The sequence below is a fragment of the Muntiacus reevesi genome, chromosome 3, assembly GCF_963930625.1.
Source record: "Muntiacus reevesi chromosome 3, mMunRee1.1, whole genome shotgun sequence".
In the NCBI taxonomy this organism is placed as follows: domain Eukaryota; kingdom Metazoa; phylum Chordata; class Mammalia; order Artiodactyla; family Cervidae; genus Muntiacus; species Muntiacus reevesi.
Window position 1 is genome coordinate 184,618,273 of NC_089251.1, and position 16,971 is coordinate 184,635,243.

The 16,971-nt window shown below is 40.1% G+C and overlaps 1 protein-coding gene across 3 annotated transcripts in view; it reads right to left on the reverse strand.

The window, feature by feature from the left end:
• The window catches only part of PDE7B (phosphodiesterase 7B), a 339,677-nt gene that overhangs the window by 85,641 nt on the left and 237,065 nt on the right, over positions 1-16,971 (reverse strand). For all 3 annotated transcript variants that reach the window (XM_065931301.1, XM_065931302.1, XM_065931303.1), the window contains one exon: positions 4,352-4,435. In XM_065931301.1, coding sequence (XP_065787373.1) covers positions 4,352-4,435 — 84 coding nt within the window. The remainder of the gene's footprint in view (positions 1-4,351; positions 4,436-16,971) is intronic.

Genomic DNA, 16,971 nt, shown 5'->3' on the forward strand with positions numbered 1-16,971 from the left:
CCATACTTAGATGTTAAGAGGAGTCTTTTTAAAAACCTATGATTCCCTACTCCCACACAATGGTGTTGAAACCAGTTTCCTGCTATTGATCCAGAGAAGCTTTTGGAAATTCATATACATGCCTCTTTTCTAAATGGTATAAAATATAAACAGTAAATGAAATTGGCTATTAACAAATAATTTTATCTCACATGTCTATTGATCTGGGTGAATTTCTTATGAGGAGGATTTTCTGATCTTCATTCTCAGTTTGCAGGTAACATAGGAGGGGTGTTGGCTTGGAGTTCTCTTTTTGTGGGAAAAACCGTATAATCCATTGGCATTGTAATTTATTGTCCAAGTCTGGATATTATGATATTTGAGAGGTAGCATTACTAATAAGTATGCCTAGACAACAGGTACAAATTAGGGCTATCGCAGGCAAAGCAGGGTTTATATTATCACCTTATACATAGATGACAGGTACATGATTACCATAGTTCTCTGCCCTCAAAGAATATGGGGAAAGGAGCACCTCTTGAAGGAGAACATTTGCGCATATAGATCTTATAATTGTGGAGTTTAAAATCTGGATCAGCAAGAGAGTTTCACTTTGGCTTATCCTCCTACTGCATGTAAATTTGGTTAATGTGAGTCCATTCTTAAAGTCATGGCACTGGGAATTGAAAAGAAAAAAATGTTGTTCACAAAGGAAAATAGACTGGATTGAATGTATCTATAGAGATATCATAAACTCCTTTACCTCAATTAAAAAATCTAACTTAAAGGTTGGTAACTTTTTTTTCTGTAAGGGGTCACATACTAAGTCTTTGGGACTTTGTGGATCACATGGTCTTTGTTAAACTGCTCTCCCATTGTAGGGGGGAAGCAACTATAGACAGCATGTAAGCGGATGGGCATGGCTGTATTCCAATAAAATCTTGTTGACAAAATAGGCAGGATAGTGACACATATTTGGTGCACTAGCTATTATTTGCCCATCTCTGTTCCAGTTCTGTTTTAATACCTAGGAGCTGTGTTCTGATCGAAGGGCAGTTATTTTAGATAGGAGTTCTGATGTCTCCTGTCCTACTGTGACAGACTGGGGTTGTGGCTAATGGGAGAAGTGCACGGATCTGACTACTTAGCGCATGCTTTGGCTTGTGCATGTTTCAGCCATTCAAGGCATAGCTGAGGTGGGTGGAAGAGGGTAAGCTGTCATGGACACGCTGGACAGGGAATGGCAGCCGTGTGGTTCTCACGAAGTCTTGTAGGAGGAAGGCTTCAGGGATGCAGACACAGGGAAGAGAGGTTATGGTGATACAGTTTTTCCTGCATTTTTTTTTTTTTTTTAAGTTCTAGATGAGATTCTTGGGAGAGTTTACAGAACTGAAGGCACTTGAGGAAAATGGGTCTGTTCCTATTCTTGGAAAAATTGACTCAAAATTAAGGTAAATTACGTTAAAAAATCACTTGAATTTGGTACTTATGGTGTAGAACTGGAATCGACAGGTAAGACTAAAAGTTTTTGGAGGAAGTCCCAAAATATTCTTAGGGGTTTATTTTACATTTTTAAAATAAGGTTATATTTAAAATGTTTCCCTCTGGGTGGAAAGCAGACACTAACAACTCAGGCAAGCCACGACATGGACAAGGATGAGATCAAAGAGAATTAAGTAGATTGTGCTATAAGGCAGTAGGAGATAGGACACATATATCTTATGTGACTCTGTATGACACAGATATCCACACAACTGCTGTTACTGAGTGACAAGCTGCTTCAGTTGTAGACTAAGGAAACTGTGGAGAGTGACCACAGTCATGTCATTGGTTCTAGACAATGGAATGGGTAGTATCACAAATAAGAAAAAGTCTCAGAGGGCTTCAGTTCTATCTGAGCTGCTCAGTAAAATGAAGAGGATGATTGACACTTATAATTATTTAATATCTTTTTGAGGAGACCCTTTATTCAGTAAGTTGACAGGAGTTGCTAAAAGGTCAACAACTATCAAGAGAATATCATTTAGCATCTTGTAGTCTATGTAGGGATGAGGTTTTTTCGTATCTAGGAAAAAAATTGAGACAGCTTATAAAATGAAGTACAGCAAAGGTAAAGTAATATTGCCTTAGCATATGTTACTGATAAAGAGACATGAGTGAAAGGGTTATCAGAGTGGAGTGCAGACAGAGGAGAAAGGGAATTATAAGATAGATGGCCAACACTGTCACTCAATGGGTGGGAGGTCATGAGCAACAGGCAAGGTGAAATGGGGCTGGAGGACAGAGAGCAACCTGGGTCAGGGGAAGGAGGCTCGGGTTGGGTCTAGGTGCCAGAAAGTTCCTGGATGATCTGCAGCACAGGGATGACAGGAAAGCACCGGGTTACAGATGATCTATTATATTGTGAATGATATAACAATGAAATATTATCTACATTGACTTTCTCTTGAAATTTTTTCTACATTCCAATTTTTTTCAGCTTAAAAAGTAAAACAATGTATTGAAAAATCCAAGTGTTACAGAAGCCTAAGATGTAGACAGTTAAATATTCCATAGTTCCAACTGCAAAGATAACCATTCTTAGCAGTTGAGGTTGCTCATTAATACTAGGATAAATAAATTTTAAAAAAGAGTTTATCATTTGGAACCTTGGAATTATAGGGAGAAATGTCTCCTATTTTCCTAATTTGTTCATGCTGTATATTAGAACCCATGACATAACATCTCATTTACTATTGAAAAGAGGTTTTTTTGGTTATTTTCTGCCTCTAACCTTCAGAATGTGGTGCTGTTGAGGGTCGTGGTCTACATGGGACAGTAAATTAGGCCCTTGCTCATCCCCATACTCCTTGGTGTAGCCATATGGCTGGGACCTGGAAACCCATAGAGGATAGAGGCTGTCTCAAGGGGTAATTTCCATGGGTAGCTGGAACAACGCATTCAGGGTTATAAGGAGGGGTTAAGAGACACTGTCGGCTTCCCGGGTGGCTGAGCAGTAAAGAATCTGCCTGCCAAAGCAGAAGATGTGGGCTTGATCCCTGGGTCAGGAAGATCCCTTGGAGGAGGAAATGGCAACCCACTCCAGTATTCTTGGCTGGGAAATCCCATGAGCAGAGAGGAGCCTGCATACTACAGTCCACGGGGTTGCAAAGAGTCAGACACAACAGCGACTAAACAACAACAACAACAATAAGAAACACTGTCGGAGCTCCTCACAGGCTGTGACCAAAACTGCATTAGTCTAGTGACTCGGATTCTAGCCTCTAAAATGCAGTTTTGGGGGAATGGGTGAGGGAGGTTGTCTCTAGTATGAAAAGAGTTACTCCAAATCTCTGTCTCTGAAAGAACTGGCAAAACAGATACTGCACACTGATATGGGAGGTGAACAAGCCAGGAGAAATACACTCATGTCCATCCTTCACTGATCTTGGGAGGATCTAAGGATCAGAAATAGCAAGTTCCAGTTTCTTCTAGTAATTTTCAGGGGTCAAGATAAATCAAATTACATCTTGAGTTAAACTTGTTTATGCCAAAGAAAAGTAATACTTTGTGGGTACAACCCAGCACTTTGAAATTTATGGAAGGGAAGTGATATGAGAACCAAATACTGAAAACCTTGGAGTAAGTTGTAAAATATACTCATTTTTCTTCATTCTCTACCCCCAAGTCCCAAGTGAAGGATGATGGTAATAAAAGACATGAAACCTGGAGTGGTGACTGTTACTGGTTTGGGTTTCCAGAGGAACCTGAGATTAAGAGAATTATGAACCAGAGGTTGAGCAGATCTCCAAAAGAAGAATAAAATAGAAAGTGGAAAGGTAGCAATAAATGAACTTCTTAAGTAGTCATACTGGAGGAAGCAGCAGCAAGTAGAGACTGAAATGACTTTGCCATGGTGAAGAGTTCTACCAGGAATGCAAGAACAGACCCCAGAGACTTAGATTAGATAAAGAAGGGAAATGAGATAATGGATGGTTACTAAGGGCAGTGGTAGAGTAGGTTTCCTTGTGGAGTTTTAAAAATAAAATAGAATCTCATCTGGTCTAGTCCTGGCTGAAGGTGGAGAGAAGGTCCTGGATAGTGGAGGGAATCGTTTCCTTGTATAGGGCTTCACAGTTTGGAAGATTTACATTTTTCAAGCTGACATGACTTCATTGGGAACCCCCCCGCCGCCCAAGCTCTGAGAGGTAGGGCTGGGCTGAATGACTTCACTACGAAGGAAATCTAAAGACCAAGGGTTAATTTGCAATTGGGAGGGGAGACCCAGAGGAAGGAAGGCAGACCTCCGAGGGTTTTGAAGTTCAGAGGGAAGTGAGAATTTTTTTTTTAAAGGGAAACGTTTGTTCCTTTCCAGGTACACTTGATTACTCACTGTTAAGGAGGCGGAAGTCGATGAATGGGTAGGAGCCGCGGCGTTCAGCAGGAACCCCCGTCTGACCCCTCAGTCGTACATCTCCTAGAAAACAAAATCCAAACAAATGTTTGAAAACGTTGCCAAGTGTATTCACTTTTCCTCTGTAAATTCTCTTACCCACTTATGTCGCTGGAACCAACACCAAATATCAGGAGAAAAACGATTCCATTCACTTTGTTTAAGAGAGCGCTATGTGGAAAGGGATATTTAATGAATGCTGAGCGTAATGGACTTGGCAATATTCTAACCAGTTAAGCAGCGTGCCTTTATATCTGTCTGGAAGATAGGTCTGTGAACATTTTGGTAATTTACAAGGTTCCCATAGTTTTGTTTATTCCTCCTATTGCCATAAAGATGAAGCATCTTAATCTGGAGGACAAATAGCATGCTGGGCTTAGAGCTTTTATTCGAATTGGAAGTTTTAATTACCCACAGTTCTGTTTCTCTTGGTCCAGCACAGGTGTTTGTTTTTCCTCTGACAGGCATCCACCTTCTTTGCTTCTCAGGTTGTATCATTTGACCAGCCTTAGAATCTGCCAGGGCCCATCGAGCTCCTAGTACTTTAGACACTCAATGTGTAAAGTTTCTAGTGTTAAATTGCTTCAGTAGCATCCGACTCTTTGCGACCGACTGGACTGCAGCCCGCCAAGCTTCTTTGTCCATGGGATTCTCCATGCAGGAATACTGGAAAGGGTTGCCCTGCCCTCCTCCAGGGGATCTTCCTGACCCAGGGATTGAACCCATGTCTCTTATGTCTCCTGCATTGGCAGACAGGTCCTTTACCGCTAGCGCCACCTTGCGGGTGCTAAAAGTTTCTAGTACTTATTCACTTCTTGCTCAGTCGCTAAGTCGTGTCTGACTCTGTGACTCCAAGGACTGTAGCCCACCAGGCTCCTCTATCCTTCGCTCTCTCTCAGACTTTCTCTAATTCACGTCCATTGAGTCAGTGATGCCATCCAACCATCTCATCCTCTGTCGTCCCCTTCTCCTCCTGCCTTCAGTCTTTCCCAGCATCAGGGTCTTTTCCAGTGAGTCAACTCTTCACATCATGTGGCCAAAGTATTGGAGCTTCAGCTTCAGCAACATTAGAACAAGGTAGACCTTGGATAAACTTAGCTCAGACACTTGCTACTTGTGTGATATTGGAAACTTTATTTCTCTGAGCCTCAGTTGCCTGACTTCAAGGTGCCATTGGTTGGAGAATCTAAAATAACACTTGCTGCCTGCAAATAAATGCTGCTTTACTGCCTTCTACACAGCTGCAAAGCTGGGATCATATTTTGTGTTCTGCATTTCTCCATAGTGCTTTGTGTGGTGTCTGGTATTTAGCAGACTCTAAGTGAATGTCTTAGAATAGATATGAAGACCAAATCCACCAATTAGTACGTATAACGTGAAATCAGAGGAGAGGTAAAAACACATGAAACCCAATATATTTCTGAAAGATTTGAACTGGGGAAGGTTTCAGTTCCAGGAGTAATGGGTCCACTTCCATAAACCACTCTTTCCCAGACATGAGGTGGTACCAGGGCCTCCGCCTATGAGTGGAAAGGAGGAACAGTCTTCTCTCCTTAACTCCTGGAGTTTACCAGGGCCTGGGTGAGATCTCCATCAGTTATAATTCATGTGACTGACTGTTTAAAATACTCCTCACAGATGGGCCTTGTGTATACATGGGCTTATGAATTGCAAGCTGTGAGTCCTTGGGCAATTCTTGCTTTGAATTTTATATTGACGCTTTACTTAATGGTTTGTATAATCTGATGTTGTAGTGCCATATTGATATTAAAGAATGTCACAATTTACAGAATACAGCAAAGTGGGAGGAGGAGGGAAAGGATGGAAAAGTACATTTCAAAATATGTATATAATGAAAATAATCTGGCATTAAACAAGAGAATGCTAGCATTTGATAAGTTCATTGGGGTGGATGGTCAATAGTTATAGGAAAGCCACCGGCAAAACATGAAGAGTTTCTCTCTCCTCGGGTTGTCTTCAACATCTTTATGTTTATAACTCTCTAAAGAGTTTACAAAACACTTTCACAGACATTATAGTACATTTATTTTCTTGTTTCTCTCTTTGGATCTTCACAATAGCCTTGTAAGGAGAACCACTATTATTCCTCCTACTTCATAGGTGAGAAAACAGAGGCTCAGAAAAGAGGGTGAAGGACTGCTATTTCACCCTACTGGTCCCAGCTCAGGTCTCAGGCCCCTTAAAGGCATTTAGTAGACTGAATTTATTTATTTTTAAACTTCATTATTCTTTATTGAAGTATAATATCATTTTATAATATCATACTAGTTTCAGGTGTATAGTATAGTGATTCAGTGTTTTTAATAGATTATACTCTTTTAAATGTTATAGGATGATGGCAATAATTCCTAGTGCTATACAATATATCCTTGTTGCTTCTCTATTTTATACATAGCAGTTTGTTTCTCTTAATCACATACCCATATCTTGCCCCCTCCTCTTCTTATTCCGCTCTGGTAACCACTAATTTGTTTTCTGTATCTGTGAGTCTTTCTGTTTTGCTATATATATTCATTTGTTAATTTTTAGATTCCACACTTAAGTAATATCAAATGTTTTTGTGGTTTTCTGTTTGACTAATTTCACTGAGCATAATATTCTCTAGGTCCATCCACGTTGTTGCAGTGGCAGAATTTCATTCTTTTTTATGACTGAGTACTGTTTCACTGTGTATATATACTGTATCTTCTTTATCCATTTGTCTATTGACTTTGACTGCCTGAATTTATGGTGCTTTAAGCTTACAATTAGCAGGATTAGTCCTTAAATCTAGGTTGTTCAGCTTCATAGGCAAAGATTTCTCCTCGATACCATTGATTTTTAGCTCTATGAAGTGTACACACCTGGTTTCTAAAGTTAAAAAAGTCATAGACCCCCATGTTAAAATGATACAACAAATTCCGCACTGCATTTAAATGAATTTATATTTTATGAGTGACAGTAAGAGACACACACTTAAAACCTATGCAGAGGTGAGACTGTCTTCATTTGGTGGAAAGCTGGCTGGGCTTGTGGATTTGTTTACCTACTATGTCATCCTTTTGGGCTTTTCCTATGGGTTTCAGGCTCATCAATCGGAATTCACTTCTTCACTAGTATTTTCTTCTCAGTTTTACCAAACAGTTCTTCCTAGTTTTATAGTTCTGATGGTATTATTTTCCCAGAAAATTTCTAATATCAGTGTGGGTTTTAAAGCCTCTGCCAGAGTTCATTCCATTTGTCCATCTGAAAGTCTAAGGCAGAGATGACCCATTATTCTGTAAGACTTTAGATTTAGAGAAACTGTGAGGAGACAGCACTAGGTGGCAGAGTGAGTAAAAAGGGGGTGATAAGCTAGGATCAGGAAACTCCTGTTACTGAGAGGATTAGCATTTTGCCATCTTGGGTGACCTTGGGCTAATCAATAACTACTTTGAGGTTCAATTTTTTAATATTTAAATTTGTATTATGTAGCATTTTTCCACACCTCACAGGACTGTTGTGAGGAAATTATCAAGTGCCTGAAAAATAACAGGCTAACGTTATTGAAAATAATGAATAACGATAATAGTTAATGCTATTGAATACTTATGCTGTGCTGAGCATTTCACATGCATTGTTTCATATCATCTACCCAACAACTCATCGAAGAAGCTATTAATATTATTATTATACCATTCACCAATGAGGAAACTGAGGCCAAATTTGATATTTTGTCTGTGCTCCGAGCTAGTGAGTGGAGAGTTTGTGCTTAAACTCAGAACTGGTTCCAAACCCCATGTTTTTAACCAACCATCCTTCTATAGTATCAGGATCAAAAACTTGTATAAAGAGTTAAGCATTAACTTCTTATTGCATAATGTATGCTCTGATTGTTTTTGCCCATAAATCAAGTATATATTCATCATGATTCCTGGAAACTAAATACCAGGGAATCCAGCCCCTTGATGAATTTGAGATTCAATCAGATAGATGTTTATTCAAATAGTACTTCAGTGGAAATGGACTATATGAATAAGACAACCAAATCCTGCTCTGGATCAACAACACATCTATTATTTTTAAGTAAGAAATGGAAGGCAATTATTAAAAATATTATTCAGCAGAACTCAAACGACCTGGCAACTAATTTACTCAAACTCTTTGGCCTGGAGAATTCCATGGACTGTATAGTCCATGAAGTCGCAAAGAGTCAGACATGACTGAGCCACTTTCATATTCTTTCTTTCTTTCTTAATTAAGATAATTTTTTATGATGCAATCCCACTTCTGAGAAAAAGAGACAAATAACAATGAAACACGTTGATAGGAAAGATACCCAAACAAACAAATCAACAGCAACAACAACAGCTACAGAACCCATACTTGAAAGATTCTGTTAAATGGTTATTCTGGCTGTAACTACAAATACAACCTGGGAAGCAGATACTCATAAACCTAACAACGGCTATTAGGTGTAATAGATCATTGCTTTAAAATAAGCATAAAATCCTGTTAAAAATACTAAGAGTCAGGACAACTGTAAGTTGGCTAACAATGCATTTCAGGAATTTTTCAACATGAAAAATTAAATACAAACCAAAGAGGTATCTTGAGGGTTTTATTGAAGCAAAGCTTGAATGGGGTAAAATGAATGTTCTCCGTATAATTTCGTATATAGAAAGGTCTTGCTCCTTCTCCCTGCTTTCAGGAGCCCCTTCTGATATTAAATTGCTTCAGTATGTTCTTGGGAAGAGAGAAATGATTCAGTGACAATGGTCCCTGGAGGAGCAGAGGCCACTGGTCGGAGGAACAGGTCGAGTGGTGTCCTGCTGCATTGCTTTTACTGACCCGTAGTCTCAAGCAATTATCTATTTACCTAAGGCCTTATATCCAAGCTAAACAATTATTTTAACTATTCATGAGACCCTTGTTTAACTGAAGCAACTTTTTTTTTCTTCTGGCAAACGAAAGGTGCTGTGGAAGAAGTGGAGGAAGCGTTGACAGCTCAGAGTCGTGTCCTAGGTCTGTTCTTATTGTGTTCCAAAATGAAACAAACAGCAGGGGAATTCTTATTTTGAAAGGGCTGCTTCTCTTTTGCCCCTTCAGGCTGAAAACATAACATGTCGTCCTCGGGTATTTAAAGCTGCCAACATGGGCAGGGAGCTGAGACAGCTACTCACCCTCCCAGGGGACGTGGTTCCGGGATGGACCTCTTGCCCACTTGGCTTCCCAGGCTGTCTCTGTTTAATAAAAGCTTGGGAGGGAGCAGACATTCTGTGGCCTCTTATGTAACTGGGAAAGAGGGTGGAGACTCTGACAGCGATGACAACTTACAGTGGCTGAAACACGGGCCACATGACGAGAACCAGACTCCGGGCCCAGTCTTGGGGTCAAGGTCATCTCAGGGTGGGGAAAGCAGGTAGGAAAGTGACAGCGCGGTAGCTACTGTGCTCTTATTGCATCTAAGATGAATGAAAAAGACAATGAGCCCGGCTGCAGGGGCCCAGGACAGATGTTTATAGGGCATCGCAATGAATGAGGAAGATGAGATGGTGGTAGGGTCCCAAAGATGCTCTTGAGCAGCCCAAACACAGCAGGAGAGAAGATGCGCTCATGCAAGATATTCCTCTGAACTTCCTTAGGTATTTCTAACTCTTGTCACTGCCGCCCACTTGCCAAACAAAGGCAGAGAGAACCCAGGTCCACGAATCTCACACCAGCACTTCAACAGGCTGCACCGCCTCGGCCCTAGTGACTACTCTCAATTAGCAAAGTGAATTATTGCTCCTAAGACATCGATTTAGCCAGAGGAGAAAGGTTGTGCAATTTAATCACTCCACAGACTGATGGGATGCGACAGGCAGCCAGTGTAGATAAGTCAGGCAGAGAGGACTGTTCTGAGGACTGTGGGCTCACAGGAGATCCAAAGTGGCTGATGAGACCCAAGATTCCCTCCCAGAGGCTTTATCTTCTGCTTTACTTTCTTGAGTGAGGCTGTCTGTTGCTCAGAACCTGTCCAGTGATCTGTTGCACTAATTGTGCATTTCTGGGCTACTGCTGAGGGAGCTTTGTGTGTAGGAAAGAGAGGGACCAGGAGTTAGTTGTCCAGAGGCACAAGGAACAATATAGAGTTTTCTTTGCGTGTGAAAAAAAAGTTATTTCTCTCTTCTCTTCTAAAAAACTTCAAACTTCATGTCAAAATCAGACAAAGGGGAATTTCACCAAGTTAGAGTCAATATTCTATTGCCTAACTGTATTACCCTGCAACTTTAGTTTAGAATTATTAAATATTTTGTTACAAATGAACATTTTGGGGCTTAAATGGTGTGAAAATGAATATACAAATAGCAGTGTTTTTATGTTCTAGCATGAGTATGGTATGTTTTAACTCAGACTAGATATTTTTCAGCTTCATGGTTTTACAGAGGGAAAATGAGGGGAAAAGTTACAATCTCTAGGAATACAGGAGACTAATAAAAAGGGATATTGAACAAGAAGCAGCAGGAATGCCTTAAGAGAATTCCAAGAAGCTGCTAAAAAAAAAAAGCCTGAAAAGAACACAAAAATCATGTATTCTCTCAAAGATTGAAAAGAAGGGGAATAATCTGAGGAGTCATTTTAGGGAATCCATGATCTGGATCTGCCTTAAGTAAGTAATGAAAACACTAGTGTAAGCATGCACACTATTCACTTATTTCTGGGACCATGCTCTTTATCTTCAGAATGTCACCAAAGTAAATTTTGTTGCTTTTTAATAAATGTATAACAAAGGCTCGCAATGCCTGATACATCACAGGCTCTCAAAAAACCCCAGTAACTATTATCATCATTTTGTTACTGTTCTGAGATTCCTGTGTCCTCCCCCAGAATAGCAGGTATTATTTAGGAGAATTTTAAAGTCAGGAACTGTTTTAAGGACCGTACACGTATGAACGTTTAGGCCTTATAACATCCGCCTGAGGCAGGTGTGTGTAACATCCCCATTGTGCCAAGGAATATGGAGTTTGTAAGTCAACTGAATTGGGATCAGAAGCCATTTGGCCTCAGAAGCCCTTGCTCTCCAATCCACCACTGTGCAGAGGCAGGGTCTCCAGCCCCCACAACAATGACCAGTCGGTTCATTGATGATGTTATTCATGGCTTCCTTGATCCTTCCGGGTGTGTTTCTTCTCTCTCTGCTGGGCAAGTCAGGGTTAATGGAAGTTAGTACCAAGGCTGTGTCCTGAATGAAAGCTGAATCCTGATGCTTCATGCCAGTAGTACAAGCCCAGGACAAACAGTGGAGCCTCAGATTTTAACATGAGATGCCACGAGTCCCCAGTGATGCAGGTTAGACCACATGGAGTCTAGATTCCACTGGAGAGCCAGGTATCTTGTAGGGTGGTAGAACTTTCGGGTCAGTGTTAGAACAAAGGGGCCAATTCTAGAGTAGTCTCTGAGAAGACCTTAGATTAATTCAGTTCATTTCAATAAATATGCATGCAAAACATTATACAGAGTGTTGGGGAATAGGTGGGGAAAAGGAAAACTAAAGGTAGCGAAGATGTTATGTTGGCTTTCAGATAATTAATAGTCTAATAGAAGAGATTCATAGAAACGAGTAAATACGTAAGCCAGAAGAAATCTAACTTTTAGCGAGACTGGGATATTTGAGTTTGGATCCCACTCTCAGAAGTGTCATGAGGTTTTGTGATTTTATATGGAGAAATAACTTGGATATCTCTGGGTCTAAAATGACTTCGTAGTAATCCTGTAAAAATGTGTCAGTTAGTAGAACTGAAAGAGAATTAGTTGAGGTCCAATTTGAAAATTTAATATAATTTTACATTTAAAAGAACTTCATATTTTAGAACAGTGATTGAAGCTGTGATTTAGACTTTCATACCAGGTCTTCAGTAAGCAAATTTCTGTGGGTACCGGCAAATAATTTAAATTAGAAACATTATTTTCAGAAACCTCCTGTCAATAGGAGGCGATGTCCTTCATATCTAATGTGTGTTAGCTTTCTGGGAAGAAAATTACAGCAGGAGAGGTTGGGGAAAAGGAAGAGGTGGAGGAGGAGAGAGAGGAGGCCACAAAGAAAATGGACATAGGGAGGGACTGAATCCTGGGGCTGAGGGAGAAGAAGGTATCAGAGATGATTTGTAGATTTCTGTCTTGCATGACTGGATGGTTGGTGGTATCAACCACAGATAAAGGAAGTTCTCAAAGAGGAGTCATTCATGTCCTTCATTTGATAAATGATATTTATAAGACATGATATTTTCAGCAGGCAATACAATGGTGAAGAACCTTGGGAAGAATCTTGGCCTCATGAAGTCTGCAATCTATTAGAGGGGACATTACAGAATAATTATGCATAAATGTAAAGTTGCAACTTTGGGTAGTGGAACAAAGAGGAGATATACTGATGTTAAGAGTAATGAACTTCCCTTTGTTAGGGAGGTTGTTATGAGCCTCCTTGAGGAGGTGACATTTGTTTGGAGATCTGAAGAATGAACAGTAGTTAATTTAAGGTGAACACATGTCCTGATTTGCCCTGGAGAATCTTGATTTAGGCCTGTGGTCTTGCCTGCTCTATTTAGTAATATTGCCCCTTTCACATTCAAAAGTATCCTGATTAGCTCACACATTACATGATTGCCCTGAGTGCAGCAAGCCAGGCAGACAGGCCTGTGGGTCTATAAGTTTATTGCAGGAGGATGGCATATCTGAGCTCCTGTAACAGGCCTAGAATATTCCAGAAATAACAAAGTGGATGTGGTGGGTCACAGGCAAAATGAGGCTGGAGAGGTGTCAGGGCTTTGCAGGACAGGTTGAGGAGTTTAACTTTATTCCAAGAGAATTAGGAAGTGAGAGGACAATTTTAAGGGGAAGATGATGTAATCAGATTTTCATGTTGAAAAAAACAATTTTGGGTGAATAACAGAGAAGGATTGGAAGGGGCAAGAACAACTAGTTAGGAGATCACTGTAGTAGTTCAGGTGAGGAGAATGGTGACTTGGAGTACAGTAGTGGTCCTAGAAGAGAAGTGAATAGATTTTAGAGTGTGTAGTAGGGAGAATTGCCTGGCAGGTCTGAGCGAGAGGCAAGTATTAAAGATAGTGCATAGATTTCTGGCTTTTGTACTGGATGATTCATGTGCTAACCACAGAAAAGGGGAATTTTAAAAGGACCAGATTTGGAAGAAGTTCAAGTGATCAACTTTGGCTACTCTGAGTTTAAGTGTTCCTGGGATTTCAAAGCAAAACTGTCAAGTAGGCAGTATGGGTCTAGACCCATAGGGAATGTCTGGGATGGAGATATAAATTTATACATCAAATAAAACTATGGGCATGTAGACACATGTCCAGGAAATGAAGTGATGAGTGAATAAGGCTTGGTATGCAGGTTTAAGCAACCCTAACATTTAGTATCTTGCTGGAGGAGGGGTCTATAAAGGAGAAGAGATAGCCGTAAAGATGGGAAGAAATCCAGAAGCTCACTTTGTCTTGGAAGAGAGTAATTCAAGAGAGAGGGAATGGTTTTCAGAGAGATCTTGCTGAAGGCGTAAGTGAAATGATGGTTGAAAAAAGTCCATTGGATTTAGCTGAGTGACAATAGTGTGAAATAGCAGCAGAGTCCTTTGGACATCATCTGGATTTGGGAAACTGAGAAGATTTTATTAAGAAGCCAATATTTAGATGATCTTAAATGATAAGTAAAAATTTGAAAAGTAGCACTTTATAGTGTTGGCTTGCAGTTGATCCAATTATGATCATTGAAATGAAGGGAAGAGATTTTTAAGAAAAAATCATGCTGAACTTAAGAACAGTGGTCATTCTTAAGATTGATATTAATATCAAAATATAACTTGAAAATTGCACAGAGGACAAGATAGCTCTGGTCACGAAAATGCCTGCAAATTTTTGCAAAATATAGTGACACCCTATCACTTCTCATATCTAAATACACTTTGCGAAAAAAAAAAAAAGTCTCATGGAAATTAATGCCAAGAAAAGCATTGATTGGAAAGAAAAGGATGGGTATGTTAATGAAAAGAAATGTAATTAATAAGATAAAATACCATGTCCCAATATTGCTGAATAATTTCTTGTTTTCTTGAACTTTGAATAATTTGAGAGAAGCCTTTCAATGTATTGTTTGTTTTCATGTGCTTCTGAACTTCCTGATTCTGGCCGGGAACAAGGACAAACCTGCCAAAATACTGCAAGAGGAGATGTTGCTGATCACGGGCAGGAAATACTCAAAGTCCCATGAGATGGCCTGTTCTTAGGAGACTTCCACACCAAGTCTGCTGACCTCAGAAGGATCATCAGGCCACCACGCTCACTGCTGGAGCCTGCTCAGGCCCAGGAGGTGTTTGGGAATTCTTCATTCCAAGCATCCGTGCCATCATGGCACTTGGGATTCTTTTAAGCTCCAAGTGTTGTTCACTTTTTGTTTTTGAGAAGGGAAACAGATGGCAAAAACTGGACTCAGTTGGGAAATGGCTGAATCCATTATATTATATCCATGTGATAGGATGTTGTTTGTCTATCAAAACCAGTCACTTACATTTCCACAGTGATGTGCTGGTTTCAATCATTAAGCCGTGTCTGACTCTTTGCAGCCCCATGGACGGCAGCACTCAGGCTTCCCTGTCCTTCACTGTCCCCCAGAGTCTGCTCAAACTCATGTCCACTGAGTCAGTGACACAATCTAACCATCTCATCCTCTGTCGCCCCCTTTTCCTTTTGCCTTCAATCTCTCCTAGCAACAGGGTCTTTGTCAGGGTCTACAGTAATAACTGACATTTATTGAGCGTTTAGTATGTGCTAGGTAATGTTTGAAGTACTTTTCATGAATTAACTCATTTCATCCTCTTAAGACGCCCCCCCCCCACCTTAGATTAATACTGTTGTCTATGTCATACCTAAGACACAGAGGTGTTAAATTACTTTTCCAAGATGACATAGTCAGTAAGCATGAAGGCAGATTTGCAACCAGGGTGACTGATTCCAGTGGTAAAATCCCTGTTCAGTTATGTCTTGATCTGAAGTGAGAGCCATGTTATATTGTTAAAGGAGAATGGGTATTATATAGTATTCGAAAACTGTATCACAAGGAAGAAGTCAATAATATGAGAAGCCATTTACTACCTCTATGACCTAGCTAAGTATCAGCCATTCTGAGCTTCATTTAATCTGTTTCATTAAGTAGGGATAACAATATCTGACTTGTATATCTCATAGAAGGTGGAATCAAATCACATGGATAAAAGTGGTTTGTCAATAATGTTTTATTATTAAGAATATTTCTATTTTTATATTGCTATATAAACATTAAATATATTACGTATAATATAAATTCTCTATTTTTGTCTTATGCTTTATATATTGTATAAAATTATTGATATTGCTATAAAAATCTAGGTCATTGGTAAGATAAATTCAAACTAAGGAGCATTATTCTTGATATGTAATTAAGTGTGAATTAAAGGTGCTAAAATCAAATGTGCTTGTGAAACAGAGTTTTAGTAAAGTTAAACTTTTAAAAGTGCAATGTTACGGGCTAAATCGTGCCCCCCATTTATATATTGGGCTTCCCTGGTGGCTCAGACCATAAAGAATCTGCCAGCAATGCAGGAGCCCTGGGTTCGATCCCTGGGTCAGGAAGATCCCCTGGAGAAGGGAATGGCTTCAGTATACTTGCCTGGAGAATTCCGTGGACAGAGGAGCCTGGCAGGCTATACAGTCCTGTGGTCGCGCAGAGTCAGGCAGAGAGACCAACACTTCTCACTGTCACACTCATATATTGAATTTGTAATTCCCTAGTACCTCTGAGTATCACTGTATTGCCAGATAGACCTTTTAAAGGAGTGATTAGGTTAAAATGAAGCCACTATAGTGGGCTCTAAGCCAATCTGACTGGTGTTTTTATAAAAAGAGGACATTTGGACACACAAGGAGACATCAGCTTTACGTGAGCACAGAGGAAAGGCCATGTGGGGACACAGCAAGAAGGTGGCCATCTGAAAGCCAAGGGGAGAGGACTCAGAAGAAATCCTGTTGCTATCTTGACCCTGGACTAACCTCTAGAACTGTGAGGAGATAGATTTCTGACATTTAAGACACCCAGTCTATGGTATTTTGCTAGGCAGAGAAACTACTTCTAGTGGCAAAGAAGATGCATCGGAATGAGGGGTTCAATGGCCCCAGCTCATCAGAGACTTCCCATATGTCTCCATTCCAATTTTCAGGATCCCATTCCTTTCCAATCAATGCTCTCACTTTAGTAGGAGATACTCTCCAGTGTTGGGAATTCAATTGTTTTGTAATTCAGCCACTAGCAGGATGAGATTCTGGGCTTGGTTTTCAGGAATCTCAGCTTTGCAGCTACAGGAAATGAGTCTTTTTTCAGGGCAGACATAGAAGCTTTCAGGTCATTTATACAGAACTTGAGCTGGAAATTCGAATCCTTTAGGTCATTCTTTTCTTTTCCCACTTTGTCCAGCAACATTAGGAGTAAACAGCCAATCTCATTGTATTTGTTAGTTTGAAAAAAAAAAATTGAAGGGATTTATATATGTGGGTACC